The sequence below is a fragment of the Prionailurus bengalensis genome, chromosome C1 (assembly GCF_016509475.1).
Source record: "Prionailurus bengalensis isolate Pbe53 chromosome C1, Fcat_Pben_1.1_paternal_pri, whole genome shotgun sequence".
Lineage (NCBI taxonomy): Eukaryota > Metazoa > Chordata > Mammalia > Carnivora > Felidae > Prionailurus > Prionailurus bengalensis.
Window position 1 is genome coordinate 7,968,259 of NC_057345.1, and position 26,834 is coordinate 7,995,092.

Genomic DNA, 26,834 nt, shown 5'->3' on the forward strand with positions numbered 1-26,834 from the left:
CAATGATTTCAGAGGGGGCAACTGGATGGCTCAGTGGGAGGAGCATGAACTCTTGATGTCCAGGTCGCGAGTTCGAGCCCCATGTGGGGTGTAGAGATTACATCCACGTACACTTAAAAAAAATATTTTGGAGTAAAAAATTTTAGAAAAATCTAAGTCAGACCTAGACCAGTTGGAGGTGCGGCTTCCAATTTAGGGACCTAAAAACACCAGGACTAAGAAAAGTAAACCTTGACAAAGTTGCCCTTATTTAAATACTTGTATTGTCTTGGTTCTTTCAGCGTTCAGGAATGTATGTACACTTTCTGGAGCTGGCAGACCTGGGAATCTAGGGGAGACACAGCCAAGTGACCAGAGTGAAAACTGGGGCCCTTTCCCAGACATTCTGGTTCTCCGCCTAGTGTCCTTTCTTTCCAGTTGAGATTCCTCATCCTTGTGCTTGGAAGCTAGCACCCCAAAGAGCTATTGGGGAGCCCCTCGGTCCCTCAGCATCTGCCTAGCACTGGCACCCGTGTCCTTTATGTCCTCTGGGATTGTTTCCCAACTACTCTCTGTCCCAGCCCCCACCTGGATTGTAGACCATTCCATGCAGGCTGTGGCTGGCTTCCATTTTTCTCGTGTGTCTTTACACTGTAATTTTGGCAGTGCTGGATGAGCCGCGAGAGCTCGGTATATCCTTTCTGATCCATTATCTTCAGAAAGCATTTAATAAATGCTCAGAAGAGAGGAGATGGGTAAGAACAGGAATGTCTGGCCTTCTAACAAATCCTCAGGCTTAACGTGTGCAGGATACGAACAAACAAACCAACCAACCAAGGGAACTTACGAAACACATTTCAGGGTGCCCGGGGTGGCTCAGGTGGTTAAGCCTCTGGCTCCTGGTTTCGGCTCAGGTCACGATCCCACGGTTGATGAGTTCAAGCCCCACGTCCGGCCCCGCACTGATGGTGCTGGAGCCTGCTTGGGCTTCTCCCTCTCCCTCTGCCCCTCCCACACTCTCTCAGACTAAATAAATAAAATAAAATAAAATAACACACACACACATTTCAAACAAGTAGAACGTTTGATATGATCATCGCTGTAAAGCTGTAGCCCAGAGATGAATTACAATTAAGAGCAGAAGGGTTCCACACTGTCCAGCCTCCCTCTGGCCTTATCGATTCTCTTCCTGAAGGAGCATTTGCCCTCTTCAAGACGGTGTTCACTGGTCTTCCCAACTGGCCGCGAAACTTCTGGGGGGAGGGACGGCTTTTGTGGTTTTGTCCCTGCTTGACTTTTCTCCAGTTTCTGCACACCCTGCTCCACCCACCTATGGCTGGCATCCAGGGCCCACAGAGCTGCCCACACTAAATGCCTCAGTCTCAGTCATGGCACAGAGAGTGGGCCAGGCTGGAGGATGGAACACAGCTTCAGGGTCTGACAGAACCGGGGAGAGCAATTTACGGCCTACATGACATATATGGGCAAGTGTGTGACCTCAGGCAAGTCACGTGGCCTCCGAGCCTCAGTTTCTTCTTCTGCAAAACGGGAATAATAAAACTAACTTCTCTCCCCAAATGGCTGGGTGGATGAGTTTAGATGACTCAGGCCTCTGCGCTTTATCTAGTGCTGCAAAACGTTAGTGACCATCAGGAGCCACATGCCCAGCTCTGCCGTCCTGCGTGTAGGGCCGCCTCTGGGTGTCTGTCTGCCCCCACCCTCTCTTCCCTTATCCCTGCGAATTGATTCACGAATAATCTGATTAATATGAACAGCAGGCATCAGGACTGGCAGGTCTTGACATTTACTCCCTAGGAAGCTTCAAGGGGGTGGCGGTGGAGCTCCTCCAGCCCGGAGCCAGACTGCCTGGGTTCAAATCCCAGTTCCACCAGTTACTGGCCCCGTGAGCTTGGGCAAGGTGTGTCCTAATGTAGACAAAGTACAGTATTATCATCAGAGGCCTGGAGCTGGAATATTTTAGCATTAGGGTTAGAGTTCAAATCCCAGGTCCACCATTTACTACCCGAGGGACTTTATGCAAGACAGTTAATTTCTCTGTGCCTCAGTTTCCTCCTCATCGGCACAGGCGAATAGAATCAATAGTACCTACCACACACAAGACTGTAGGGGCAATCGGATATGTGAGTACGTGGAAAACACCTGGCACATAGTAGGCTCCATCATTTGACTATTTCAAACAAGGTCATTCTTTTCAGGTGTGGAGATCGGCTAGGGGAGGGAGGAGTGGATGCACTCGGCTGGCTTTTTAGACAAAGGGGGCTGGGCTCCCGGGCTCGCTCAGGCCTCCAGAAGGTCAACCGGACCGGGGACCCAGCTCCTAGCTCCGGTCTGGCCCCGCCCCGCCCCACCTGGCGTCTCCCGGCCCCGCCCCGCCACTCCTAGCCCTGCCCCTGCGCTAGTCTCGCGCACTTTGAAAGTGCGCGAGCTCGGCCGAGACCCGGGGCCGACGGTTGGCCGGGCGAAGCCATTTGTTACGCTACGTGGGGGGAGCTAACAGCCTACGCCTCCATATTTTTGTCAACTTTTAGCCTTTCAGTCTCAGGTGCTGGTTTTACTGTCGCCTTTAAGTCCGTTCTGTTTGCTCAGCCTCCCGGAAGGGAGCCGTGCCGCTCTGGGGAGAAGGTCGTTGTGCCTCGGTGCGGCGTCCTTCCCCTCCCGACGGGGAGCCGGTGGGAGAGGACGACGGCCGGCGGGGGGAGGAGGCGGCCCTAGCGCCATTTTGTGGGAGCGAAGCGGTAGCTGGGCTGCTCCTGGAACCGTCGCTGCTTCGGGTTCCCTGTCGGGCTTCCTAGCAGCGGCCTAACGGGTGAGTCGCGGCCGCTTCTCACCGAGGACGCCCTGGGGGTCTCGGCCTCCGCACGCCGCGGCCCGAGGCGGACGCAGCGGCTTCCGCCCCCGCCCCGGGAAGGGAGCCGTGGGGCCGGGTCCGCCTGGTCCTGCCCGAGCGGGCTCGCGCGGGCGCGACGTTAGGGGCCTGGCGCTGGGTGGCAGCCGGCGCCGAAGCCGGGACGCTGGGCCTGCGGTGCCGTGCAGCCCGGGGCGGAGCTTCCGGGCCCTGGCAGGGCTCTGTGCTTTCGGCGCTTCGCAAAGCGCCGGGGGACGCCGCCAGCCTGGGCCCTGTGCCCCTGCGTCTGGTCCTCGGGCCGCGCCGAAAAACCCCTCCGTCGGCCGCCACGCGCTGGCTTGTGGGAGGTGGCGGCCCGCGTCGCGAAGGACCTGTTGTCGCTGTCCTTGCCCGAGTGTGGGGAGCCCCCGGAAGTCCCACAGTGAGGAACAGGGAGGAACTTTTCTTCCTGCTCTCTTCACCTGGCTCGCTGCCGCTGTTTCTCAAGACACAGCTTCTGCATCTGGTTCTTAGGGACATCAGCTTTCATTCCCACACACGTCTCAGCCCCCAGGATGATTATTTACTTCTTTCTGGCAGCGCATATCAGAGCCGTAATAAATAACTGCTTGTTTGGTATCCTCTCCGGATGTTCCCCCGCCCCCAGTAACCACCTTGCCACCTGCGACTGACTGTTTTCAGTTGAGCATCTGATGCCTAGTAGGCACGCGGCAAGTGGTTATAGCAGGACTGAAATAGCCAGGCATCGTGTCTTGTTAGGAATCACTGGTCTTGCCTTTGCCTGCTTTCGGTGGTAACCCGCACGTATAAGAGCCCAAACAGCAGAGATGTCCCCGGAACATGGACGTGGTGGTGGTGGTGGTGGTGGTAACCAGGTGATGATAAGGAAACAATTACTCTGACTCGAGTGTCGGTCATTAATGGTTCTTTTTCCTTTAAGAAAACTAAGAGAAGATGTCTGAATATATTCGGGTAACCGAAGATGAGAACGACGAGCCCATCGAAATACCATCAGAAGACGACGGGACCGTGCTGCTGTCCACGGTTACAGCCCAGTTTCCAGGGGCCTGTGGGCTGCGCTACAGGAATCCAGTGTCTCAGTGTATGAGAGGCGTCCGGTTGGTGGAAGGAATTCTGCATGCTCCCGAAGCCGGCTGGGGAAATCTGGTATATGTTGTCAACTATCCCAAAGGTTCGTTGCCGTTTGGCTTTGCAACGCTCAAGCGTTTGTTTCTCATTCTAAGTCCGATCATGGCCTCGTTTCACGGCGAAACATCTCCTATAACCCAAGTATTTCTTTAAATGTTCCTGTTAGCTGCTAGTCCTCTAATTAGTGAAAATTGGAAATACAGAATTTTTTTGAGAGAGAAAACTATGTATTATGTGAACAGATGCTGCCAAGTTCATGCCAAATTTAAGGAACCGCTGAGAATGCTTTGCAGTAATCAGCCTCTTGTAAATAGATTCTTTTCAGGTGCCCTGATGTTTTGCTTTGGTTTTTGGTCCTTGCAGGCTTCCATCAGTCATTCAGTTGCTCTGATGTTTTTGCCCCTTAAATCGATGGCTGTAACCCAAATCTGAATTAGTGCAACTATAATTTGGGGTTTTGGTCTTATTCTCACTGCCCCTTATCACTGATGTTCTAAATCTAAAAAAAGGAAATATGAAGGAATGGTGCCGAGGAAGTAGGTACATTTCAGCAGAAGGAATATGCTGTAGTTGATCTCTTTTGTTAAAACGCGATACCAACAAAGTATCATTTTTAACGCGATACCAACAAAGTATCATTTTTGATTAGTATGCAAGACTTTGACTTACACTTTGAGAACATTTTTAACAGCAGCTTGGGGTTTTTGTTTTTTGTTTTTTGTATGCTGTTTTTCGAGCCATTGGCTATAGATTAATATTTACCCAAATTTAAAATGTCATGTAGGGGTACTTGGGTGGCTCAGTTGGTTAAGTTCTTGATTTTGCCTCAGGTCATGATATTGCAGTTCTCAAGATCGAGCCTCGTGTAGGGCTCTGCGCTGACAGTGAGGGGCCTGCTTGAGATATGCCCTCCCTCCCTCTCCCCTCCCCATGCTCGCTCTCAAAGTAAACAAACATTAAAAAATAAAATGCCATTTAGATGATAACGTGTCAATACAGGTTCATCGGTTGTAACAAATGTCCCATACTGGTTTGGGGGGTTAGTGATAATGGGGAGAAGCTATCCATGTGTGAAGGTAAAGGGGGTATGTGGGAAGTCTCTGCCATCCTTTCAGTTTTGCCGGGAACCTGAAGCTGCTGTAAAAAATAGTCTTTCTAAAAATCTCACTTAGTTCCTTTCCTCTTCCGAATACTGAGGATTTTTGTTTGCTTTAATGTTAGTTTATTTTTGAGAGAGCGAGCGTGGGGGAGAGGCAGAGAGGGAGACACGATCCCAGAAGCAGGCTCCAAGCTGTCAGCACAGAGCCTGACAACATGTGGCTCTAACTCACAAACTGAGATCATGACCTGAGCCAAAGTCAGACGCCTAACCGACTGAGCCGCCCAGGTGCCCCCCAAATACTGGTCTTGAAAAATAACCTAAGATTTTGGTTTTTGTTACAAAATCAATGTGAGTTCACTGTTGAAAGTTTATAAAAGAAAGAAAAAGAAAATTGAAATTACCCTTAAAATCCACAGCTGGAGATAAAAGTTGATTGTGTTTTGGTCCGTAACTTTTCACTTATAGGCATTAAGGTAAGCAGATGTGTTTAGTAGGCATAAAGATATTACAGCACTGTTTTTTAACCTGGTTTTTTTTCCTTCTTAATGTGTTTTAAAGTCCAAAATGAAGTAGAATTAGTTTTGTTTTGATGTGCCTTTTGAGAGGAGAGAACAAACCATTGTAATCTTGAGATCCTGCAAAACCAGAGGTGGGAGGGAGTCCCTGCATTTCCACCAGAAAAGCCCTTCAGCCACTTACTCAGTCCCTCCTTCTGTCTTTGAGAGCTGATGTCATTCCTTGCCAAAAGTTTTCAGTATCTTACTGTTCTTAGAATCTTTTTGCTTGTCGTTGTTAGGTGTAGGGGTTAATATGTCCTAAGAAGTGTTAAATGGGGAGTTCACTGAGAGATTTCTGCTCCTTTTGTTCAGATAACAAAAGAAAAATGGACGAGACGGATGCTTCTTCAGCAGTGAAAGTGAAAAGAGCTGTCCAGAAAACATCGGATTTAATAGTGTTGGGTCTCCCATGGAAAACGACTGAACAGGATCTAAAAGAATATTTTAGTACCTTTGGAGAGGTTCTTATGGTTCAGGTGAACTTTGATTTCATTTGACAGTTTTTCTTCTCCAGTGAATTCTTTTCCCCGAATTCCTGCAGTTTAGTGACACTGCCCTTCATGTTCAGCAGATAGTATCTTTAACATTTGTTACATGCATGCATAGGGGATGCCGAAATGGTTCGGGTGCCCGGCGGGGTTAGTTGGTGGAGTGTGTGACTCTTGATGTCAAGCCCCATGTTGGGTCTAGAGCTCACTTAAAAAATTTGGGTTATACTCTTTCCCTTTATGCATATATTCTATATTAACTTAGATTGTTGGGAGATTAAAAAAACCTTTTTTTTGTTTTTAAGTTTATTTACTTTGAGAAGAGAGAGTGAGTAGGGGAGGGAAAGAGAGGGAGAGAGAACCCCACGCAGGTGTGGACCCTGATGCAGGGGTTAAACTCAGGACCCTGAGATCATGATCTAAACTGAAATCAAAAGCCATGCAACCAATTGAGCCACCCTGGGTCCCAAAAAAAACACCTATTTTTTTTTTAAAGGGGGGAGCCACCTGGCTGGCTCAGTTGGAGGAGTGTGCAGCTCTTGATTTCCATGTCGTGAGTTCAAGTCCCACGTTGGGTGTAGAGATTATTAAAATAACTTTTAAAGAAAGATAAAAACACATTTCCTGTTTTTCCAATTTAAGAATGTAAACATTAGAGGGGTGCCTAGGTGACTTAGTTGGTTAGGCATCTGACTTCAGCTCAGGTCATGATCTCACTGTTCGTGAGTTTAAGCCCTGCATGGTTCTCGCTGTCGGGACAGAGCTGGCTTCAGATCCTCTGTCTCCCTCTCTCTCTCTGCCCCTCTCCCACTCTCTGTGCAGGCACGTGTTCTCTCTCTCCCTCTCTCTCTCTCAAAAATAAGTAGTTTAAAAAAAAATGTAAATGTTAGATCTAATTTATCTTTGCATTGTAAACCAAGTTGTTAAAATTCTGTTTCATAACATGATTATTAACACGATCTGGATTCAACATTTACTCTCCTGTTGTTTTTACTTCAAGAATAACTTGGTTTAAATTTTAATTAAGCAACTCCATCCGAGTGAAGCCATTCAAATTACCAAGGAACTCTGATTTGGGTGTGTGTGAGTGTGTGAGATTTTAGTAAATTTCAGTGATTTTTTTTTTCCCCCCTAGGTCAAGAAAGATCTCAAAACTGGTCATTCAAAGGGGTTTGGTTTTGTTCGTTTTACGGAATATGAAACCCAGGTGAAAGTAATGTCACAGCGACATATGATAGACGGACGATGGTGTGACTGTAAACTTCCTAATTCTAAGGTACTTTACTCTTCTTTCCTCTGCTTTGGGAATTTTGCTTTGGGAATTTCCTCTGCTTTGGGAATTTTTGTCAAATTTTGACAAAACTCCCTTAAAAGACACTGTAGAATAATAGTAAATGTACTTGGAAAAGGTAGTGGCGGGTATATTCCTGAAACATTTTGTCTCGTTAAAGCCTTAGGACCTTAATGCATGCTGAATGTTTTATGTTTGTTTGAAATACTTAGTTTATTACCTCTCTTGCTAAAACTTCGTTCATTTTATTCTTTTTTTTTTTTGTTATTTCTGGTGAGTGAACAGTTTCTTACATGGTTATGTGTTAAAGCACAAAGACAGTGAGAACACATTAATCTTGTCACAAAGGCCTAATTTGTTCCTAGCAAGCAAGACTTATTTGGAGAGTTACCATCTTTGCTAGGGCGTTCCTCAGTCATTGACTTTCCTTAATCGAAATAAACCTTTTTGTACTTGAAACCTTAAGACTTTGGAGGCACCTAGCTGGCTCAGTCTGTAGGGCATGCAACTCTGGATCTTCGGGTTGTGCATCTGGGCCTCGTGTTGGGTGTAGCGATTACTTAAAAATCTTTAAAAAATAAAATGTTACTCTTCGCTGAAGCATTAAAGAGAAGTGCTAATACAGAAGAACGTATCTCCTTTTTAATGACTAATCGCATATAAAAGGCAGATCGCTGTCGTTACATCCTCTATCATAATGCTCTTTTCGTAGCTCATAAAATATTTCTCATGTTTTTCTTTCCTTTCGATTTGACCAGCAAAGCCCAGATGAGCCTTTGAGAAGCAGGAAGGTGTTTGTTGGGCGCTGTACAGAGGACATGACCGCCGATGAGCTGCAGCAGTTTTTTTGCCAGTATGGAGAAGTGGTAGACGTCTTCATTCCCAAACCGTTCAGGGCTTTTGCCTTCGTTACGTTTGCAGACGATCAGGTACTTTTCTCTTTAATGATAGTCCTCTGACTGGGTAATTTGTCGTGAAGATTTCCCATCCCGCTGATTGCTGTCCTCAGCTGAGCTTTCTCACCTTGTAAGCTTTGGGATATATTTGGGTCTAGATAGTTGTCATAAACCCTTTAGGTATTTTTTCAGGATGTGGCACTTAAGTGGGAGTGTTTTATATCTTTTGAAAATAAGCTGAAAAAGTCCGTGCTGCTGTTACTACACCTAAAGTCCATTTTACGGGTTTAAATGAAATGAGCTTATTTTTCCTCCCGCGTAGACACTGGCTTGAAATCTAAGTTTGATTGCTACTCTGGTGCATGAGTCAATGGTTTAATTTCCTTTATTTACATCCCCTATTTCTTATAGGTTGCCCAGTCTCTTTGTGGAGAGGACTTGATCATTAAAGGAATCAGCGTCCATATATCCAATGCTGAACCTAAGCACAATAGCAATAGACAGTTAGAAAGAAGTGGAAGATTTGGTGGTAATCCAGGTGGCTTTGGGAATCAGGGTGGTTTTGGTAACAGTCGAGGGGGTGGAGCTGGTTTGGGAAACAATCAAGGTAGTAATATGGGTGGGGGGATGAACTTTGGCGCTTTTAGCATTAATCCGGCAATGATGGCAGCTGCCCAGGCGGCACTGCAGAGCAGCTGGGGCATGATGGGCATGTTAGCCAGTCAGCAGAACCAGTCAGGCCCATCGGGTAATAACCAAAGCCAAGGCAACATGCAGAGGGAGCCAAATCAGGCCTTTGGTTCTGGAAATAACTCTTATAGTGGTTCTAATTCAGGTGCAGCGATCGGTTGGGGATCCGCATCAAATGCAGGGTCAGGCAGCGGTTTTAATGGAGGCTTTGGCTCAAGCATGGATTCTAAATCTTCGGGCTGGGGAATGTAGACGGTGGGGTTGGTATAGACTGGTGGGAATTCAAATTTTTCTAAACACATGGTAAGTATATTGTAAAATACATATGTACTGAGAATTTTCAGAATTGGTCTGTTCAGTGTGGAGTATATTCAGCAGTATTTTTGACATTTTTCTTTAGAAAAAGAGGAAAAGCTAAAGGAATTTTATAAGTTTTGTTACATAAAGGGTTGAAATATTGAGTGTTTGAAAGTGAACTGCTGTTTGCCTGATTGGTTAAAAAAAAAAAAACAAAACAAAAAACCCAACACACTACAATTGATATCAAAAGGTTTCTCCTGTAATATTTTATCCCTGGACTTGTCAAGTGAATTCTTTGCATGTTCAAAATGGAAACCATTGATTAGAACTACATTCTTTTCTCCTTGTTTTAATTTGAACCCCACCATATGAATTTTTTTCCGTAGGAAAATCTCCTTTTTTGGAGATCATGGTGTCACAGTGTTTGGTTCTTTTGTTTTCGTTTTTGTTTTTTTTTTTTAACACTTGTCTCCCTTCATATGCAAAAGTACAATATGAAGCCTTCATTTAATCTCTGCAGTTCATCTCATTTCAAATGTTTATGGAAGAAGCACTTCATTGAAAGTAGTGCTGTAAATATTCTGCCATAGGAATACTTCCGTCTACATGCTCTCTCATTCAAGACTTCGTCATCACACTGCACAGGCTGCGTCTTTGACGGTGGGTGTCCCATTTTTATCCGCTACTCTTTATTTCATGGAGTCGTATCAACGCTATGAACGCAAGGCTGTGATATGGAACCAGAAGGCTGTTTGAACTTTTGAAACCTTGTGTGGGATTGATGGTGGTGCCGAGGCATGAAAGGCTAGTATGAGCGAGGAAAGGAGAGAGCGCGTGCAGAGACTTGGTGGTGCATAATGGATATTTTTTAACTTGGCGAGATGTGTCTCTCAATCCTGTGGCTTTGGTGCGAGAGTGTGCAGAGAGCAATGATAGCAAATAACGTACGAATGTTTTTTGCATTCAAAGGACATCCACATCTGTTGGAAGACTTTAAGTGAGTTTTGTTCTTAGATAACCCCGTTAGTTGGATGTGTTAAGTGAAACGATACTTGTATTTCCCCTCCCCTTTTGTCAACTGCTGTGAATGCTGTATGGTGTGTGTTCTCTTCTGTTCCTGATCTGTAAGTGTGGTCCTGTGAACTGAAGCTGGTGGGTTGAGAACATGGACTGAGCTTGTGGTGTGCTTTGCAGGAGTACTTGGAAGCAGAGTTCACCAGTGAGCTCGGGGTGTCGCCACGAAGGGTGGAAGTTCTAATGTCTGTCAGCTACCCATAAGAATGCTGTTTGATGCAGTTCTGTGTCCTGTGCTTGGATGCTTTTTATAAGAGTTGTCAATGTTGGAAATTCTTAAATAAAACTGATTTAAATAATATGTGTCTTTGTTTTGCAGCCCTGAATGCAAAGAATTCATAGCAGTTAATTCCCCTTTTTTGACCCTTTTGAGATGGAACTTTCATAAAGTTTCTTGGCAGTAGTTTATTTTGCTTCAAATAAACTTATTTGAAAAGTTGTCTCAAGTCAAATGGATTCATCACCTGTCATGCATTGACACCTGATACCCAGACTTAATTGCTATTTGTTCTTGCATTGTCCAAAGTGAAAAGTTTTTTTTTTTTTTTCTTTTGAAACCTAGTTTTTAATAAGTCTGGGTGACCGCACCTAAAATGGTAAGCAGTACCCTCCAGTTTTTTTTTATTAGTGCCTCTGTGCATTTGGGTGATGTTCTATTTACATGGCCTGTATGAATCTCCATTGGGAATCATGCCTTCTAAAAATATTCTTATTTGGGGGGAGTGGGAAAAACAACGTTGATTATTTTCAAATGCTTTGTAGCAAAGCATAGCAGTTGGAAAGGAGGGCATTTCAGCACCTTTCTAGTTTGGGATTTGAAAAGTGGAATTAATTGCAGTAGGGATAAAGTAGAAGAAACCACAAATTTATCTTGTGCCTGAAATCCATTACAAAGCCTGATAGCTTTAAGAACTAGCAGGGTGGGATGTCTGTCTGAAAGTGTTAAGTGAAATGGGCTTTGTCCTCCACAGGTGGGGGAATAGAGTAACGTTGAATGAAATCGTTGACAGAAAACTCAGATTAGACTCTCACGGCGCATTGTGCAGTATGTAAAAGCAATAATCTATGATTCTCTGTTGTACTTTTTATGTAACTGCTGTGAGAGTTGAGCTTGTTTTCTGATGGAAGAATGTTAACATTTTTGTGTCGGTAGCTTACCTGATGCCCTTCTCTAATTAGATGATGATAACTAGGTTTGTCATTTTTGTTTTTCAAGTTACATGTTTTAAGCTTTTAGAAATGAAGTCGTCCTTTAGACTTGTGATCGCCACGTTGTTTCGTTACTCAGTTTCCTCTGTAAAAGGATCTTGCATTGTTTTAATTTTTTTCTGCATCTCCATTGCATGATTTCCAAACCCTGTACCATCTGAATTTTGCATTTTAGCACTTGCACTGTTACTCAGCAGCAGTAACTTGGTAACACTTAAAATGGTATTCGGGGACCTCCAAAGACTAAACTGACAAGCCTTCAAGGAGCCCAGGGGTAAGTTCACTTGTCAATGGCATGGTTTTAATCCCTTACTTGCACTTGTTGTGAATCTAGTTTCCGGTCTTAGAAGGCTTTCAATGTGCAGCAGCCTTCTGTTAACAATGTTTGTGGTACTAGTAGCTGTGGGTATTTAATTCTACCCTTAAAATTAAAAAAAAAAAAAAAAAAGAAAGAAAGAAATGAAGTCCAGAAGTAAAACTATTTGGCAAAGATTTGTTTTTAAAGTTAAAAGTCTTATTTGGTCATCTCAATGCATTCATTCTTAAAACTTTTTTGAACCAGTTGAATAAAAAATTTGTTGCCACCACAGTTTAGTGTCTGGAGTCTTACTGGAAAAATTCAATTTCTTTTTTATATGTGACAAAGGTGATGGAAAGTTAACTTTGGAAAAGTCTCAAGAAGTTCCCCTTTAATATGCACGAGAGGAATCAGGCAGAAACTCAAAATGAATTTTTACATGAGTGGTAAATATTTGGCTAGAATGAAACTCTTTGTTAAGTGTTAGCTATTAAAACTTTAAGGAGGAATAGCCAGCCGAAATGACCTGAGATCTTTAAGGTTAGGTGAGCTTAAATTGTGTCCTTAGGGAAAGTATCTTAACCGCTTGATAATTCCAAAAATGTATGTGATAATTAGAATAATTTGTTGTTGAGTGCCAGGAGAGTAGCTCTTCATTGTGTATGAGTTCTGTACTCAGCTCTTGTGATTTGTGATCTGTTGTTTTAAGTATGCCCAAGGATTTTCGTGTTCGTTGTGAGAAATTAAAAAAAACTACAGACTTACCTATGCTATGGCCACTTAGTTCTGATGTCGTAGTTCTTCTTAAGGAATTGCCACATTTGATTCAGCTGTCTTCTGAATTTGAACATTATTTAGGTTATTCTTTCCAAGTGCCGGGAACATCCTCACAGCTGAATTAAATTCTTAGCGTTGGCGTTACTAGGTCAAAGACTGCATGCTTTCAGGGCTTTTCAGATACATTGCCAAGTTGGCCTTTAGAAAACCTGTGTTGTCTTTGACAATGTGAAATGGTGCTGTTCTGTGTTTTTCTTGTCTGCCAGTTGGATAAGTGAAAAATTATATCTCACCAGTTGATGGCATTGGTTTTGCACATGGGAATCAGTCAATACCTAACCTGAAGTATTGATGTTTCCGTTTTATCTACAAAATCACGATTCAAGGTTATACATGAACCAGGACTGCTATAATGTGTAAAGCTCTGTTAGAGATCAAGAACAAGTCCCCAGACAATGGAAGAGTTGTCAGAGAACATGAACGGGCAGTTTATGGAAATGCAGATATCTGGTGCAGATACTGCACTTTGTAAGTCATGAAATGCAGATTTAACTGGTGATTTTCTGTGGGATTGGCACAGGTGATCTCACTTGCCTGTGTCCCCTCGAATCCGGCAGGAAGCGGTGAGAAGCCCCAAGGGAGGGGCACCCGTGGTGGCCTTCTTCCCCGCAGTTTGCTTTTGGGTTTGGCGGTAGGGCCGTAACTGCCATGTTAATGTCTCCCGGGTCACGTTGCTGCTGCGGTCTTTTAAAGGGGTTTCTGAAAAGAATCCTTTTCTGATAGAAGACACAACGAATTAAAAGTTATTAATTATGTTCTTGATCCAGGGAATATAGTTAACAACTTTTGTGTACACCCCGTACTGGTTTGCTTCCCCACAATTCATGGAACCCCAGGACACTATTCCTCCCACAAACCATGTCTGTGTCTCGTTATCTAGAAACACTAATGCCCCTCCACTGTCCCCTTTGCAGCTGTCCTTGCCCCCGCCTTCGAAGCCAGCGCAAAGCATGTTTTCTGTCACCCTTCCCCCTGGATAGGGCTGCTTTTCATACGCAGCAGTACATTTCTGGTGATCGACAGTTGGAATGTCAACAAACATTAGACTTCTGGCAAGAAAACCCCTTTGGGTCAATCCCCATCCAGACACGGTTCCAATGTCATTGGTCCTCATGAAGGATTCGGCTTCTTTTCGTGGCAAACAGATAGGCAGGATGTTGCTATTGATTACAACTCTGTTCTTCAACTTAATCAGTGCTATGTCGTTATCAAAGCCAGCATCATGAGTATAGCCTTCGTGTATAAAAATGGCCTCGGCCCAGGCTTGTGTATAATGAGCTGACAGTCTCTTCAGGGCACCCATTCTGATCTCTAAGGAGGAGGCATCTTCTTTTTGCTCATACACAGCGTGAGCAGCTGTGAGGACCCAGTTGTCCTGTAGGAGTGCGCCCGCTGCCGTAGTTCGACCCAGTAATCGGACTTGCCAGGGAAAATGGCCAAGCTTTGCGTTCTGCCCTCCGTATATACGCCCTCTTACGCTGCGAGTTGATATTCCACAAACTGGGGGAAGAAGCAGATACATAGAGCCTTTATAGAAACCCAGTGGTGGTTTTTTCCGTAATCATTCCCACTTTGGAATAGTATCTATTTAGTATCATCCAAAAATATCATCGGGTGAATTGGTGGGTGTCCACCCACACGGGCAAGTGAGACTGCTTTAAAACGGCACAGTTCGAACCCGAGGAGGAAACCTTTTGGTATTAGCATTAGCTCCTCAGAAAACGAGGTGTATGAAAATTAGCTTTTAGAAACTAATTTGTTTTGCTGAAATAATTTGGCCTACACGATAGGGAGTATTAATAGGGCAGACAGGAATTGTCTGGGCTGATGTACTGGGGTGATGTGATTCCAAATCCAGTGAAAGGAAATAACCTTTTCATTGCTTCTGTTTTCCTGCTTGTAAAATGGGGTATTTACCCTGTAGTTCTGGGAAAGCAGGAACTAAGGTCACTGTTGCAGGATTTGCAAAATCACTTTCGCCTTTGAACATTTAAACGTTCTGCAAATCAGAATGTTGGCAGTTGTAGCCAGGAACCTTCAGGTTAGGAAATTACTATTTTAGTCTAGTCGGTTCTTCCAAACTAAATTTTCCTGTGTGTATTGCTAACTAAATACACTCATTAATGTAGCAAATAGGTCTCCTGTTGTGGCAGAATACTTGCACTAAAACGTACAAATGTTGTGTCAGCTAAGATGTAGTTTTTTTAAGAAAACTAATTTAAGCCAGATAACGCAGGAGTAATGAATACATTATTACCTTTCTGATTTTTTTTTTTTTTAATCGCTGTACTCAACTACATCTTCAGAGCCAATTCTGGCAAAAAAATTTTTTTTTGGGTACTATTCAAAAGGCAGATTGCATTAATGTTTAAAAACTAGATGTCGTTGAAAACAGTTGCTTAGGGAAATGAGTTATTAGCTTTGGGCTTTAATAGTTTCACAGAGAAGAAAAAGTTAACTCCACAGCAGGACTTGTGTTTATAAATGTAAATGGTTCAAGATAATTCTTAAAATCGTTTCATTTTTTACGCTCGCCTAGTTGTGAAGTCAAAAATAATCCAGTGACTGACGTGCAGTCGGCACCTAGCAGCCCCTCCGCATGGAAAGGGGAGAGTGAGAACGTATTATCTGGAAATAATAACTTGGTGTAAGAGCCAAGTGCTGAGGTTCCATTTCTGCCCAACACCAGCCAGAGCTCCGCTCGCCTCCCGCCCAGCTGTACTTTCCATCAATTACGCGTCTCTTGTGTAAATGTATCCATTACCAGGCTCACAGACTGGGAGCGATTTTTCTCCTTTGGAGCTCGTCCAGAATCCATCAGCCCCACACACATATTTACCTGCAAATCATTGGAAAAGCAAAAATGTTTAACTGCATGGAGAAGGTGGTTGTCATTTGCTTGAATAGCCCCTTGAAGAATGTTGATTCTGGAGCATCATCGGGAAAGAGAGGTGTCTGAGTAACCATTTTACATGATTTCATAAATAGGAGGTCTCTGCATTAACCATGTTTGCTTGCAAAGTGGAAACCTTTTAGATGTGTAACTTGAATATGTATCAAGATCTCGAGTGCTTAATGATAAGGTTTTGACTTGTTAAATTAAACCATTTGGAATATATTGTGTGTTCGTAGTAGTCATTTACTAGATAAGATCTGTTTTCAGATTCTTGCAAATTGACATTAAAGTCACTTGAGCTGTACTACTTCACTTAGCGGGTGGGGGTGGTGCCTTTTAATCTTCCCTGCAGCCTTAGCCAAAAATGTTGGCCCAAGTTTACTTTCAGATCCCGAGGGTTTAGGTTCCAAACCGCTCACCCCCAACTTTGAGCACTTTGCTTACCATCCTCCGATCTCATCGTGTAGAAGATCTCGGTACAGCGGTATTGAATCTCCGCCTTGTATGTGGTCACTTCAGGACCTGTGACGTACTGCACTTGGCCGTTGGGTAGATCTTCCGGCGGGCCGCAATCCACAACTGGTGAAGGGAGAGGGAGGAGTCAGGTCGCACTAACCTGATTTGTGTCCAGCGCTGACCGCGGAAGGCCAGACGGGCAGGTGGCTGCGCTGCCGGGCGCTGTGGCCCGAAGCTCCCCCTGTGTGGGAACAACGCTGACCCTCTTTGCCTGAAAACGGAGAGGTCGGCCTTACTGTGATCGTAAAGCATCGCCTTCCTCCCGTTCCGACCCGAACGGCTAGATTGCGGTGAGGCCCCTGGGGTGGGAGCCGCACGGTGCTTTCCAGAAGGAAGGGGTTTGAAGCCACCTGGGACTCCTTAGTGCCGGTGCCCTAACTTCCGACGGAAATTCTGGGGCAAAAGGGCCTCCAGGAAGGAAGAACGGGGCACCGCCCACGCGTCCCTGGAGAGCAGTACCCCGTTTGCAGTTTGGCCCTGAGAGCCAACAATAGGACGGAGGACTTGGTTTGTGCTAAGGCTCCTTGTCCCAAATTAACTTTCTAGGAGATCTGGAAGTCCTAGTACCTTGAATTTGCATTAGAATGCTCACCCGTTAGGACACGAGTGTGAACGAGCTGATCTACCCAGGTTCGGAGATGAAGTGATAGGCCAGAAGCCCTACTTCACGCAGGAGGTCGAAAACTCGACACTGGACGTTCTTTCTCCGAACATTCAGAGCTTACACTGAGAGAGCAACTTAGCCGTGAGCCTGGTTCTGTGCGAGTGCTCCTCTGATTCTCCGCAGAGAGGTGCCCACGGCTACCTGGCTTCATTAAAGTGGCCGCGCTGGGGTTCGGAGCCGGACTCCCAGCTCCCAACGCTCCCGTGGTGCCGGCTCTCCTGCTTTGGAACTAAGCATTGGTAGTCGCGGTGGTGGGGCTGAAGCTACGAAGTGAAAGTGTTTCAATTGCCTGTGAATTCTGTGGGAACCCTTGCACAACATGTGCACAAATACATTTACAGGGGCGGTGACCACAGCAGTGGATGTATTCGGAAAGACCTGGGGACAGCACACAGGCCGTGGCGGGGGTGCCACGCAGCCACTAACGAGGGCGTGATTCTCCTAACCCTGGGGTTGACGTGGAAAGAGAGCCCAACAACAGACCGAGTCTCCCTTTGCTTCAAGAGTGTGGACTAGTGAGATACGTTAGGATGCACACACAGCATGGGAGCTAAAGCACGTGAAGGCACGGACCTCCAAACTCTCAGGGGTCGTTTGGGGACGTGGGCAAAAGAGGCTCTCGCTGTAGGTTTCTGTAAACTTAGTTTTTCGACTTAACTTGCATTTTATCGCTGGGAAAACAACTTACGATGTGATGCTTAACTCACAGGCTGGAAGTACACCCTCGCTCCAGTTTGGTGTGTATGTGTCCGCGCAGTGACCCCCGTCCCTACAGTATGGTGGCCTGTACCTGTGCACACGTGTGAGAGCGTGTGTGACCGCGGGCGTGTTCTAACAGTGGGATCGCGGGCCTTAAAGTGCCATTTTCTCTTTCCCATCCTGCACGGAGATTTCATACTTGGAAAAAACAGTTTTAAAGATTACGCTTGTCCAAAGGCGATACTTTTCCTAGTGGCTTGGTTCCCGTTTAACCTGTAAGAGCGCCCGGAGAGGCCGGGGAGGAGGGGCAGGTTTGGAACCCGGTCCCCGAGAAGCGGACCATTTCAGAAGAGACCGGAAGCGGGCACGGCGGCAGAAGCCGCGCGGGGATCTGGGGTCACGGGGCCTTACTGCTGCACCGCGGCATCGGCTTGTCCCAGGATCCGTCTTTCTGGCACACGGCAGCAAATGACCTGAGGGGCAGACGACCCTAAAGAAGAAGCCGGAAAGGGTTGCGTTACTCGTTTGTATCGGGACCCCACTCCCCGAAGCTCCGCTCCCGCAGCAGTGCCGGGGGGGGGGGGGGGGGGGGGGGGGGTTGGTTCAGGGGGTGCCGCACCCACGTGACCGGTCACACCCCCGACTCTGCTCGGTGCCCTGGCGCGCTGGCGGCCGACAGCTCTGCCCGTTGTGCCGCCGATGCCGCAGACCACCTCTCCCCAAGAGAGGTGTTGGCGCTGCAGGGATCAAATGGTGACCTCTGCGGCAACTGCGGAATACTTTGCGCTCTCCACTGCAATCCAGGAACACAACACATCCAGTGCCTGCTGCTTTTTCACCAGTTCTTTACATAAAGGGCCAAAGGGCGGTGGCCAAACTTCGGGGAAGGCCAGCCGGCTCCCGCGTGGAGCGAATGTGCCCGGAGTTTTCTAGCCTTGTGGCCATCAGCTGGGGGGGACAGTTACTAAAAATACTTTCCTAGGCCTCGCCTGTGCGTTCTCAGTGATTGCTAGACTGGTTTGCAGAGAACGTGTCTGACTTACTGAAACGTTATTTTAAAGTTGGAAGTGAAAGATCACTTGGGCAGAGAAGAAGCCTTTATGCTTTCAAGGAAGCAGGAGGGTTTTTTCGTTCTTTTTCCCTTCCACCCCCCCCCCCCCCCCCCCCCCCCCCAGCAGAAACTGAAGAGGTTTGCAGTCCAAGGAGCTGCGGGCCAAGAGCCTGGCCGGGAACTTTGCAAGGTGGGAAAAGTGCCGGCTTTTGTTTTGCTTCGTTTTGGACTCACTCCTCCGCAGGACTGGACTGAATAGCTAACTATCGTTTCCGTGTTATTACTTTGCACCGCTGGGATTCGGTGACAATTTTGAAGAACATAAAGAGGACGCGTTAATCTCTTACCTGTGCCCCTGAAGCAACACAGTAAGCATTTTTTAAAAAATTATCCTCCCTCACCCTTCACAGAGGTCACTATTTATAACTTTGCAGAATGTACCGTTTCCTAGTGCCGTTTAATCTTCGCCGCGCCCGGGACTTGTGGCACGGAAAGGTCGTCGCGTGACCGGGGGCGGGGCCTAATTTAATGCCAGGTGGTAGCCCGGGCCTCTCGGGCTGCCTTAGGGTGTGACCAGGGAAAAAATCCCTTTTAATCACCAGCTTCGGAGAAGAAAAGGGCTTCTTCTTTTCTTCCTTTTTCTTTTTTTTTTTTAAAGTTTATTTTGCTTATGTTGAGAGAGAGGGTGGGAGGGGCAGAGAGAGAGAGAGAGAGAGAAACCCAAGCATGCTCCGCATGGAGCCCGCTGTGGGGCTCGAACCCAGAAACCGTGAGATCACCGCCTGAACCGAAACCAACAATCCGGGGCTTGACTGAGCCGCCCCAGGTGCCCCTTAGAGCTTTTCGCATAAAGAACGAAAGAATTCTCCATAGACCTCTGTCTTCTAGGCCAGCTTCTCTCTTTGAATGTTAGTGGCTAATCGTGGGCCAAAGAAAGCCCCGTGCTGACCACAGCTGTTTTTCCACTTGCACCCATCTGCCGATACGAATATGTAGCCACGTAAAAACCGGTCATGATCCTGCTGCGCTTGGAGCTCTGTGCTAACTTACCTGCAGGAGCTCGTACCCAGTCTCGCAGAAGACGGCGAAGCGGTCTTTCAGGACGTACTGGGCTTGCACAGGCGCGAGGCGGCCATTAGGTGGAGCCACCGGACCAGGGCAAGGCCGAGCTGCGCGGGGAGGGGGGGGGGGTGGAAACCGGGTTTAGGGGTTTTGATGCGGCCTCTCGAAGGCCAGTCTGAATGCAGCCATTTCAAGGTCTTGATTTTATAGCCGGAACACTTAACACACAGAGAGAGCTCGCCACAAGTGGGGGTAGACCGCTTCAGAGTTCAAACCAGAGGCCAGATGACCCTGTGGGGCGCGTATTGCACCGATCGGGATTAGTTGCCGCGCCTGGGCCTCCCGGAAAGCGGCGTTGCCCGAGCCGGGCACCCGGGGAAGCGTCTGCTCTGCCCCGGGGACCTTACAGTCCCTGCCGCAAACCAAGAGAGAGTGTCGCTTGGAGGAAAAGAGCTAGACCCGCATTCGCAGCAATTACTTTTAGCCTCTCTGGGCCTCCGATTCCTCTAGGGGTCGTGAGGGCCGGATGGAAAGGCTAGTGCCTTGCTGAGCGCTGGGCCAGAGTGGATGCGGGTGACCGCCCACAACAGCCCGGAGACACCTGGGGTTCCGATCCCCACCGACACTCAGGGAGCCTGTGCTTCCCCCTCACCAGCAAGTGCTCACAGCGCTCAGGCCCCCGGGGACACTGCCTTCCACTCCGGCCCCCAAACCCCAGCCTGGTGTCACCCTCCGCTTCCCCTCTGCCACGCCAGTGGTTTGCTAAGTCCCCCCAGCAGCGGGTCTCCGTGCCCTGGGGTGGCTCTCAGTCCCTTGCTGTCCCAGAGCCCTGCCCACCAGCGCCCCCTGCGCACCCCCCACACCCCCACCCCTCCCCTGTCTCCAGGGACAACCCTGGTGGCTGCCCTGCACCCAGGCCAGAGCCCTGCTCGGCTCTGCCTTGGCCCTTCACCCACCAGCCCCGCAAACCTGACTCCCCCTTTGAGTTGCTCTGAAAGCAGCACTTCCGTTGAAGACGTGTTATTACTCTGACCTACAGGAGAATGAATGAACCGGGGACAAACCAATGGGTCTCCTAGCTCCGGTCTCCCTCCTCCCGACCAGTCTCGCCCCTTCCCACGTTTCTAACCGAGGTGGCCCAAGGGTCAGTCTTTTCTAATCCAGTTTCCTCGTTTAAAAAATGACTCCAATCCCCATCATCCCAATTATCACTTCCTCCAAGCCACACCCTGTGCTCAGCGCCTTCCCTGCATCAGCCCAGGAAGGAACGCCTTTTGAAGGAGACATCGTTCTTTAATTGGGACGACTGGGACATTACGGCTCAGAAAAGTTATGTGAGAGGTTCGGCGTCACATAGCCAGGCAACGGGTTCGTGCCCGGACACACACCTAGGCAGCCTGACACCAAAGCCTGCACTCTGATTTCCTGGATGGGTGGGTGGTTAGAGAGAAAGATGGATGGATAGATGGATGGATAGAAAGATGGATGGATGGATGGGTGGATGGAAGGAAGGCAGGCACTGAGAGTGGAGGGAAGGAGGGAGACATACTCTTTCCCCTAAGAGAAGGTGATCTTGCCTGGAACAATCCTTTCTTTTCTTTTGCTTATAACTGTCTTGCCCCCTCTTTCTTCCTATGTTTGTACACCCCCCCTTCAGAGCTCCCCTCCACTTGGTAGATGGGATGCTGCCCAAATCATGAATCGTTTAATGAAACCAATTAGATCTTCACATTCGCTCAGTGGGATCTCGTTTTCTGGTTTTGATGGCTGGACGTGAGGGGCGGTGCAAGAGGGCACCCCAAGATACGACCCTTTAGCGTAAGGATTGTTTTGAGCTGGTTATTTCCAGACATCACAGACACAGGAGAGGCTCTGAGAACAGAGTCGAAGTTTTCCTTTTGTCAGGGAACTTTATGTTTACAAAAGACACGTCCATTTTGTAAGCGTGTCCCCCTCTCCGCCCTAGAAGACTCTAGAAAACTCCGTCACTAGAAAACTCATCACCGGAGAAGGCAGGGTCTTAAATCTGTATTACGGACCTTACTTTCAATGACCGTACTTTTCCTGGTCACGTCACCGGCCCGTAACTGGCTCCCCGCCCCCCCCCCCCTTGTGTCTTTAGCTGAAGATGTCATCGAAGCCTGAGTTCTAAGTCCCCATTGTCCCCTGGGTAATCTCCCACGTGTGCATGAGACGTACCTGTTAACAAACTTGTTTGATTTTCTCTTGTTAATCTGTCTTTTGGTCCCAGCTAAGAATTTAGGAGGGAATTATTTTTTCCTCTCTTACAGAGGAAGGAGGGCTGGTCGGGTGGATGGAAGAGGGAGGGGCAGGAGGAGGGGTGAGGAGAGGGATGGACACGTGGGCGGATGGCATTTCCTCTTGGGGTACCATTGTCTCTCGCAGGCCATCCCCCCCACCCCCAAGCCTGCTTTGTCTTCTGGCGGAATTTGGGACATACTATCCCGAACTACAGCACCTTGGCATGTTGAGTATCTTTTTAAACTGAAGGAGTTTGAGAAAACGGAACCAGGGAGATCCCTCAGACCTCTGCTCCCCGGCCCTTTGTCATTGTCACAGTCAGAAGACCCTCATGTACTGTCATGTGACAGGTGCCCTCCTTGTGCCGGGAGGGAAGGAGCATCCTTATCTCTAAAGACAAAGGGGGCCAAGAAGAATCCAAATAAACAGGCCTTTCTAAGTCCTCCTCCCGGCACCCCACCCCCCACCGCGTCTACCGCACTGACCTTAACGTGTCATTTTTTTCCCGTGACCATCCATCCACCTTTCTGCAAACCCGGCACAAAAGTACACAGGCCTGTTTCTTTGGGCCTTTCTTTCCTTATGACGTCTCCCATGTAGAACTTACGTGAAATAAATCTGGACGTGTTTCTCCTGTTGACCTGTCTTTATCATCAGACCCAGCCAGGGACCCTAAGAGGGTCGAGGAAAACTTTTTCTCCCCCTACACTTCCCAGGCGCAGCTAGGAAAAGTCCCATCCCGTGTGGCTCCTTGACTCTCCCGAAACAGCTTCCTGCTGGGATCTGAGACCCACTGGCCCTCACCTGTGCTGGTGTAGTGGATCTTCCAGCCCGTGTGGTCCCCCGACTGATCCGTGACAAAGGTGATGGTCACCGCGTTGCTTTTTGTTTCAATCCTGCTGGGCAACGTCGTCCCGCAAAATGGGCCATATTCCTCTTTGTCTGTTTGAATCTGAAGGCAGAAAGGGCCCTGTCACCTCAGGACCCGCCAGAGCCAGATGAGGTCCAAATCCCAGGAACCTGACCTTGAGGGAGTCGTAGGGGCACAGGGTTTCAGGGTGCGTCTCCACGTCGAAGGACCCCACGAAGTCCAGGATGATGCTGAACCCCTCCTCCAGGTGGATGCTGTAGGAGCAACTGGACAGTTTGGGGTACGGCTCTGGGTATTCAGGGCTGCTGAGCACCCCCGACCGGCCGGTGAAGACCTGACCTGAACACAGGGCTGAGAGAGGGGGTGTTCCTGTGAGCCGGGGCGCAGGCAGCCTGGCTCCGCCCCGTCCGGCTGTCCTCACTGCGGTCCGGCCCGGGGCCCCGCGCAGGCCCGCCCCACAGACACCTCCTCGGACCGAACACCGCACCCCAGTGGTGAAGGGACAATCTGGAGTTTCTCGGGCTTCCTGGCTTTGGCTGAAACAGGTGACACCTGGATGTACATCCTCCAGGCCCCACTCACACCCCTGGGGCTCCTGGACCAAAGTCACAATCCCGGGGGGTAAAGAAGTGAGCGAGGTCACCGGCGGGGTTGGGGGGGGGGGGCAGAGGGGGGCGGAGATGGGGGGGTGAGGGATCCCTTCCTTATCTACCCCTGACCCCAGCAACTCCCAAGTTCATCCACCACGGGGCTCCCGCCTGCACCCGGCCCGGAGCAGTCCAGCCTTCCCTGGTTCCCCACGGGGAACAGCAGGGCCTTCTCTTGTCCACTTCCCCTCCCACCCTGGGCCTGGGCTCTGCCCCGGGGGTTGGTTGAGGGAAGTTCAAGTTCACACTGATCAAGCGTGTCTGGTGCCCTTTCCCCACTGGGCCAGCTTGATTGTGCACTTGCTGAGGGAGCGTCTATACCAGCCATGGGAGGTCTCCGACCACCCCTGCCCCAGGCTGTAGACAGGGGGTGTGGGCATTTGAGCCGGGAGATTTCCAGAACTGAGGAGTCCCAGCACGGCCTTCCTTGCTCTGTGTGGCTGCTCCCCAGGGGCAGAGGGAACAGCCCCTGGGTGTGGGGGACCAGACCCCCCCATCAACACAATCTCGCCGGGCCTCTGTGCTCGGGGTCAGGCTCCCCCAGCCCAGCACACGTGGGACAGGAGCCATCCTCTGAACAGGAGCTGGTCTCAGGATGCTCCCAGCTCAGCCCCTGGGGACCTAGTGGGGCGTAGAGAGAGCTCGGTTTCCCTGTGTGAACTCAGGCCAGCCCTCGCCCCTCTCTGGGCCTCAGTGCCCCACCTTCCAAATGGATTGGGGGTTGCTGAGTAAGCCTTTCTAGCAAAGAGGCCCGTGGCCCGTGGAGGGGACTCCCACTGACCGAGGTGCCTCCAGGCCTTGATGAGGGTAGGGAGAGAGGGGAGGCGGCCAGGGTGCACACCACAGCCCTCTCCCCACAGGGCCCCCCAAGAGACACGAAGCAGAAGTAGAGGTGGAGGCAGGTTTATTGTTAGGTCCGGGGATGGGGCGGTCGGGGGGGCTGCAGCAATCTCGGCCCGACCCAGACCGGAGCCGGAGGTGAGGCTAGGGGCTCTGCTCTGGAAGAGAGAACAGAGAGACAGGGAGAGACACTGGGAGAGAGACACTGAGCAGGGGGAGGCGGGGTCAGCACTGAGGCTGGGGGCAGCCCTCTCGCCGGGACACCCCCGGGTTTCCTGCCGTCTGGCCACCTGGCGCCTGGCAGGAGTTCAGAGGGGGCGGGCAGTAGAGGCCGAAGGGGCTGGCCTGCTGGGAACCAGCCGCTTTGAGCACGCCCTGTCCACACTGGGAAGTTTTGTGCAGGGAAGCTTGTGTGAGCCAGGCCCGCGTCTCCCACTCTTCCCATCGGGGGGCCCAGGGCGGCTGTATGGGGGCGGGGGGTGCCCGGAGCCCAGACGGGATACACGGTGGGGGCCTAACACATGCGATTTAAGGGAACGGGCTGAGGACCAATGGCTGAGCAGAGGGCAGAGGGAATGTGAGTGGATGGGACACACGGCAGGAGGGGACAGAAGGTCAAAGGTGGGCCGGCGGCCTGCCAGGAGAAGTGCCCAGTGGGCCAAGGCCAGGGGTCCCTCCGGAGCCCCGGGCAGAGCGGCTATGGCCTTGAGGAGCTGGCTGTATCCTGGGCCAAGGTGGGGGCTGGGCTGGGCGCCGTGTCCGCCCCGCCCCCACGGCCACAGCTCACCTGAGCACGTGCGCTTGTTGCGGTGGAGAACGTAGCCCGCGCGGCAGGAGCAGTAGAAGCCACCCAGGTGGTTGTGGCAGTGGTGGTCGCAAGGAGGCGCCTCTCCTGGGGGCACCTGGCACTCGTCGATGTCTGGGGGAGGAGCAGGCCAGGCGGGTGGTCAGAGGGAAGGAGACGAGGCCGATCTGGGGCCTCACGGCTGAGCCGAGAGGAGTCCCCTCATGTCCCAAAGAGGCTGGTGCCTGGCCAAGCATGTTCCAGGCCCAGGGGCACCGTAACGTCCCCGGGACGCTTGGAGGTAGACGTCAGCACCACCTTCTCCAAACCAGGGACAGGTGAAGCGTCCTGCTCCGAGTCACCCAGCTAGCGGGTGATCGGTCGAACCCACTGAGCAGGTTCCGCCAAACCCCGCTGCACCCTCCTGAGGAGCACAGAGAGGTTGAGCCACGTGCCCAAGGTCACACAGCGGCCCCCACCCCCACCCCGGAGCCGCCATGTGAAATCAAGGGTCAGGCTCGAGGCCCACGCACAAGTACAGTGTTCCGGGCCGTCAGTTCTCGGCGGAGTAAGTGGGCTCCCTGGGCCCTTGCACCACAGGGGGGGCTGTGGGCATGTCCCTGGCTCAGCACCGTCAGGCTCAGTCAGAGGGCGGAAGGCATGGCTGTCACCGATATTTGCACCGGGGATGGTGTTGGACTGATCTGCGGACTTCTCTCCCGCTGGCTTGGCAGGAATCCAGCCTCGGGGAGGTGAGGAGGCTGAAGGGAGAGCTGGCCTGGCCCAAGACAGAGTCGCCCCCGGCCCGCGGATGGGCCCTCCCCCGCCCCCACCTCCTCTCGGCTCACCCTCTGCCGCATAGAAGGCCTCAAAGCCTGTGAAGGGCTTCTCGTTGGAGTAGTCGGAGTGGAAGGTGACATCCAGGCTGGAGGCCGGTGAGTAGAAAGTGTCGTTGCCGGGGGCCCGCTCCGTGTCTGTGCTCTCCTGCCCGCACAGCGTGGCCAGCACCTTGGTCCCTGAGCTCAGCTGTAGGGTCGGGGTCACAGGGAGGGAGGGCAAGACGCAAGGCCCGCCGTCCCTCCGTCCCTCCTTCCCTAGGAAGCCAGACCCCGCTCCCACGTGTCCCTGCCCAGCCACCCCCCCCGGCGGGGCCCCTTCGGCGGGAGCCCCCAGCCCCCGAGAGGGTCCGGGTCACCCCCCGCTCCGTCAGCACCTTGACAAAGTCATACTCGCAGAGGTAGGAGAGCTCCAGGTGGAAATGGGTGAAGTAGAGGCCCAGGCGGTAGCCGGGGGGAGCCCTCAGGGTCCAGCGCTGGTCCTGGTTGTTGCCATACTCCCCGGGGAAGCCAGGAGATGCCAGGCGCCCGAACACGGGCTCGGGCCACTGCGGGCCCTGTGGTGCGGCTGCCGAGCCCCACAGCAGGCCCAGGAAGATCAGCAGCAGCCTGAGGGCGGCGGCACGGGGGTGGGTGAGGGCCCGGAGGCCTGTCCTCACCCCTCGCCCCTGCGGGGGAGGCCGGTGGAGGGGGGGGGGGGCCGGTGGAGGGGGGGGGGGCCGGTGGTCCACTCACCTCATCGTGCACCCATCCAGCTGACCAGGCCGGATCTGGAGCCTCACGGTCTCACCTTTGATCTGTTTGTCCAGTGCCTGGCCCTGCCCCCAGCCTCCCTGACCCTGGGATTCTGGGAATTGACCCCGTGACTCCTGCTTGCCCCGGCTTTCCGGCAGGGAGGACAGGACGCTCCAGGAGCCAGGAATTGCACCTGGATGACAGATGGCCCCGGAATGAATCTTGGCTCCGTCCC

At 50.2% G+C, this 26,834-nt stretch overlaps 2 protein-coding genes across 14 annotated transcripts; one reads left to right on the forward strand and one right to left on the reverse strand.

The window, feature by feature from the left end:
* The first annotated feature begins 2,468 nt into the window (after window positions 1–2,468).
* Window positions 2,469–15,854, forward strand: LOC122479915 (TAR DNA binding protein). 12 transcript variants are annotated; one of them, XR_006296480.1, is made up of 8 exons: window positions 2,469–2,806; window positions 3,786–4,037; window positions 5,966–6,129; window positions 7,277–7,417; window positions 8,191–8,361; window positions 8,740–10,988; window positions 11,364–11,437; window positions 11,777–15,854. XR_006296480.1 is itself a non-coding variant. In XM_043573734.1 (7 exons), the coding sequence occupies exons 2-7, from the start codon at window positions 3,800–3,802 to the stop codon at window positions 9,892–9,894; spliced, it is 897 nt and encodes a 298-aa protein (XP_043429669.1). In that variant the 5' UTR covers window positions 2,536–2,806; window positions 3,786–3,799; the 3' UTR covers window positions 9,895–15,854. The 12 variants fall into 12 exon arrangements, 2 of the variants coding, with proteins under 2 accessions (XP_043429668.1, XP_043429669.1); XR_006296481.1 differs by having other exon boundaries at window positions 2,536–2,806; window positions 8,740–8,866; window positions 9,839–9,978; window positions 10,513–15,854; XR_006296482.1 differs by having other exon boundaries at window positions 2,536–2,806; window positions 8,740–8,866; window positions 9,839–9,978; window positions 10,712–15,854.
* MASP2 (MBL associated serine protease 2) lies at window positions 15,218–26,701 on the reverse strand. Of its 2 annotated transcripts, XM_043573731.1 has the most exons (10): window positions 26,600–26,701; window positions 26,242–26,473; window positions 25,877–26,054; window positions 25,032–25,163; window positions 22,912–23,108; window positions 22,691–22,838; window positions 19,613–19,731; window positions 17,923–18,001; window positions 16,077–16,211; window positions 15,218–15,575 (listed from the first exon to the last, which is right to left on the reverse strand). In XM_043573731.1, the coding sequence occupies exons 1-10, from the start codon at window positions 26,602–26,604 to the stop codon at window positions 15,469–15,471; spliced, it is 1,332 nt and encodes a 443-aa protein (XP_043429666.1). In that variant the 5' UTR covers window positions 26,605–26,701; the 3' UTR covers window positions 15,218–15,468. The 2 variants fall into 2 exon arrangements, with proteins under 2 accessions (XP_043429666.1, XP_043429667.1); XM_043573732.1 differs by lacking the exons at window positions 15,218–15,575; window positions 16,077–16,211; window positions 17,923–18,001; ... (1 more) ...; window positions 22,691–22,838; window positions 22,912–23,108 and adding an exon at window positions 24,292–24,402.
* Window positions 26,702–26,834: the final 133 nt, after the last annotated feature.

Bases quoted from the DNA above. Each gene is read 5' to 3' on its own strand.
- MASP2 (XM_043573731.1), bottom strand. The intron at 23,109-25,031 runs GTGAGCTGTGGC...CCCCTCTCTCAG, and splicing joins CAACAAGCGCACGTGCTCAG to CCCTGTGTTCAGGTCAGGTC. The intron at 15,576-16,076 runs GTAAGCAAAGTG...AATGATTTGCAG, and splicing joins CACGATGAGATCGGAGGATG to GTAAATATGTGTGTGGGGCT.
- LOC122479915 (XM_043573733.1), top strand. From the start codon at position 3,800: ATGTCTGAATATATTCGGGTAACCGAAGATGAGAACGACGAGCCCATC. The intron at 4,038-5,965 runs GTTCGTTGCCGT...CCTTTTGTTCAG, and splicing joins TGTTGTCAACTATCCCAAAG to ATAACAAAAGAAAAATGGAC. The intron at 6,130-7,276 runs GTGAACTTTGAT...TTTCCCCCCTAG, and splicing joins GAGAGGTTCTTATGGTTCAG to GTCAAGAAAGATCTCAAAAC.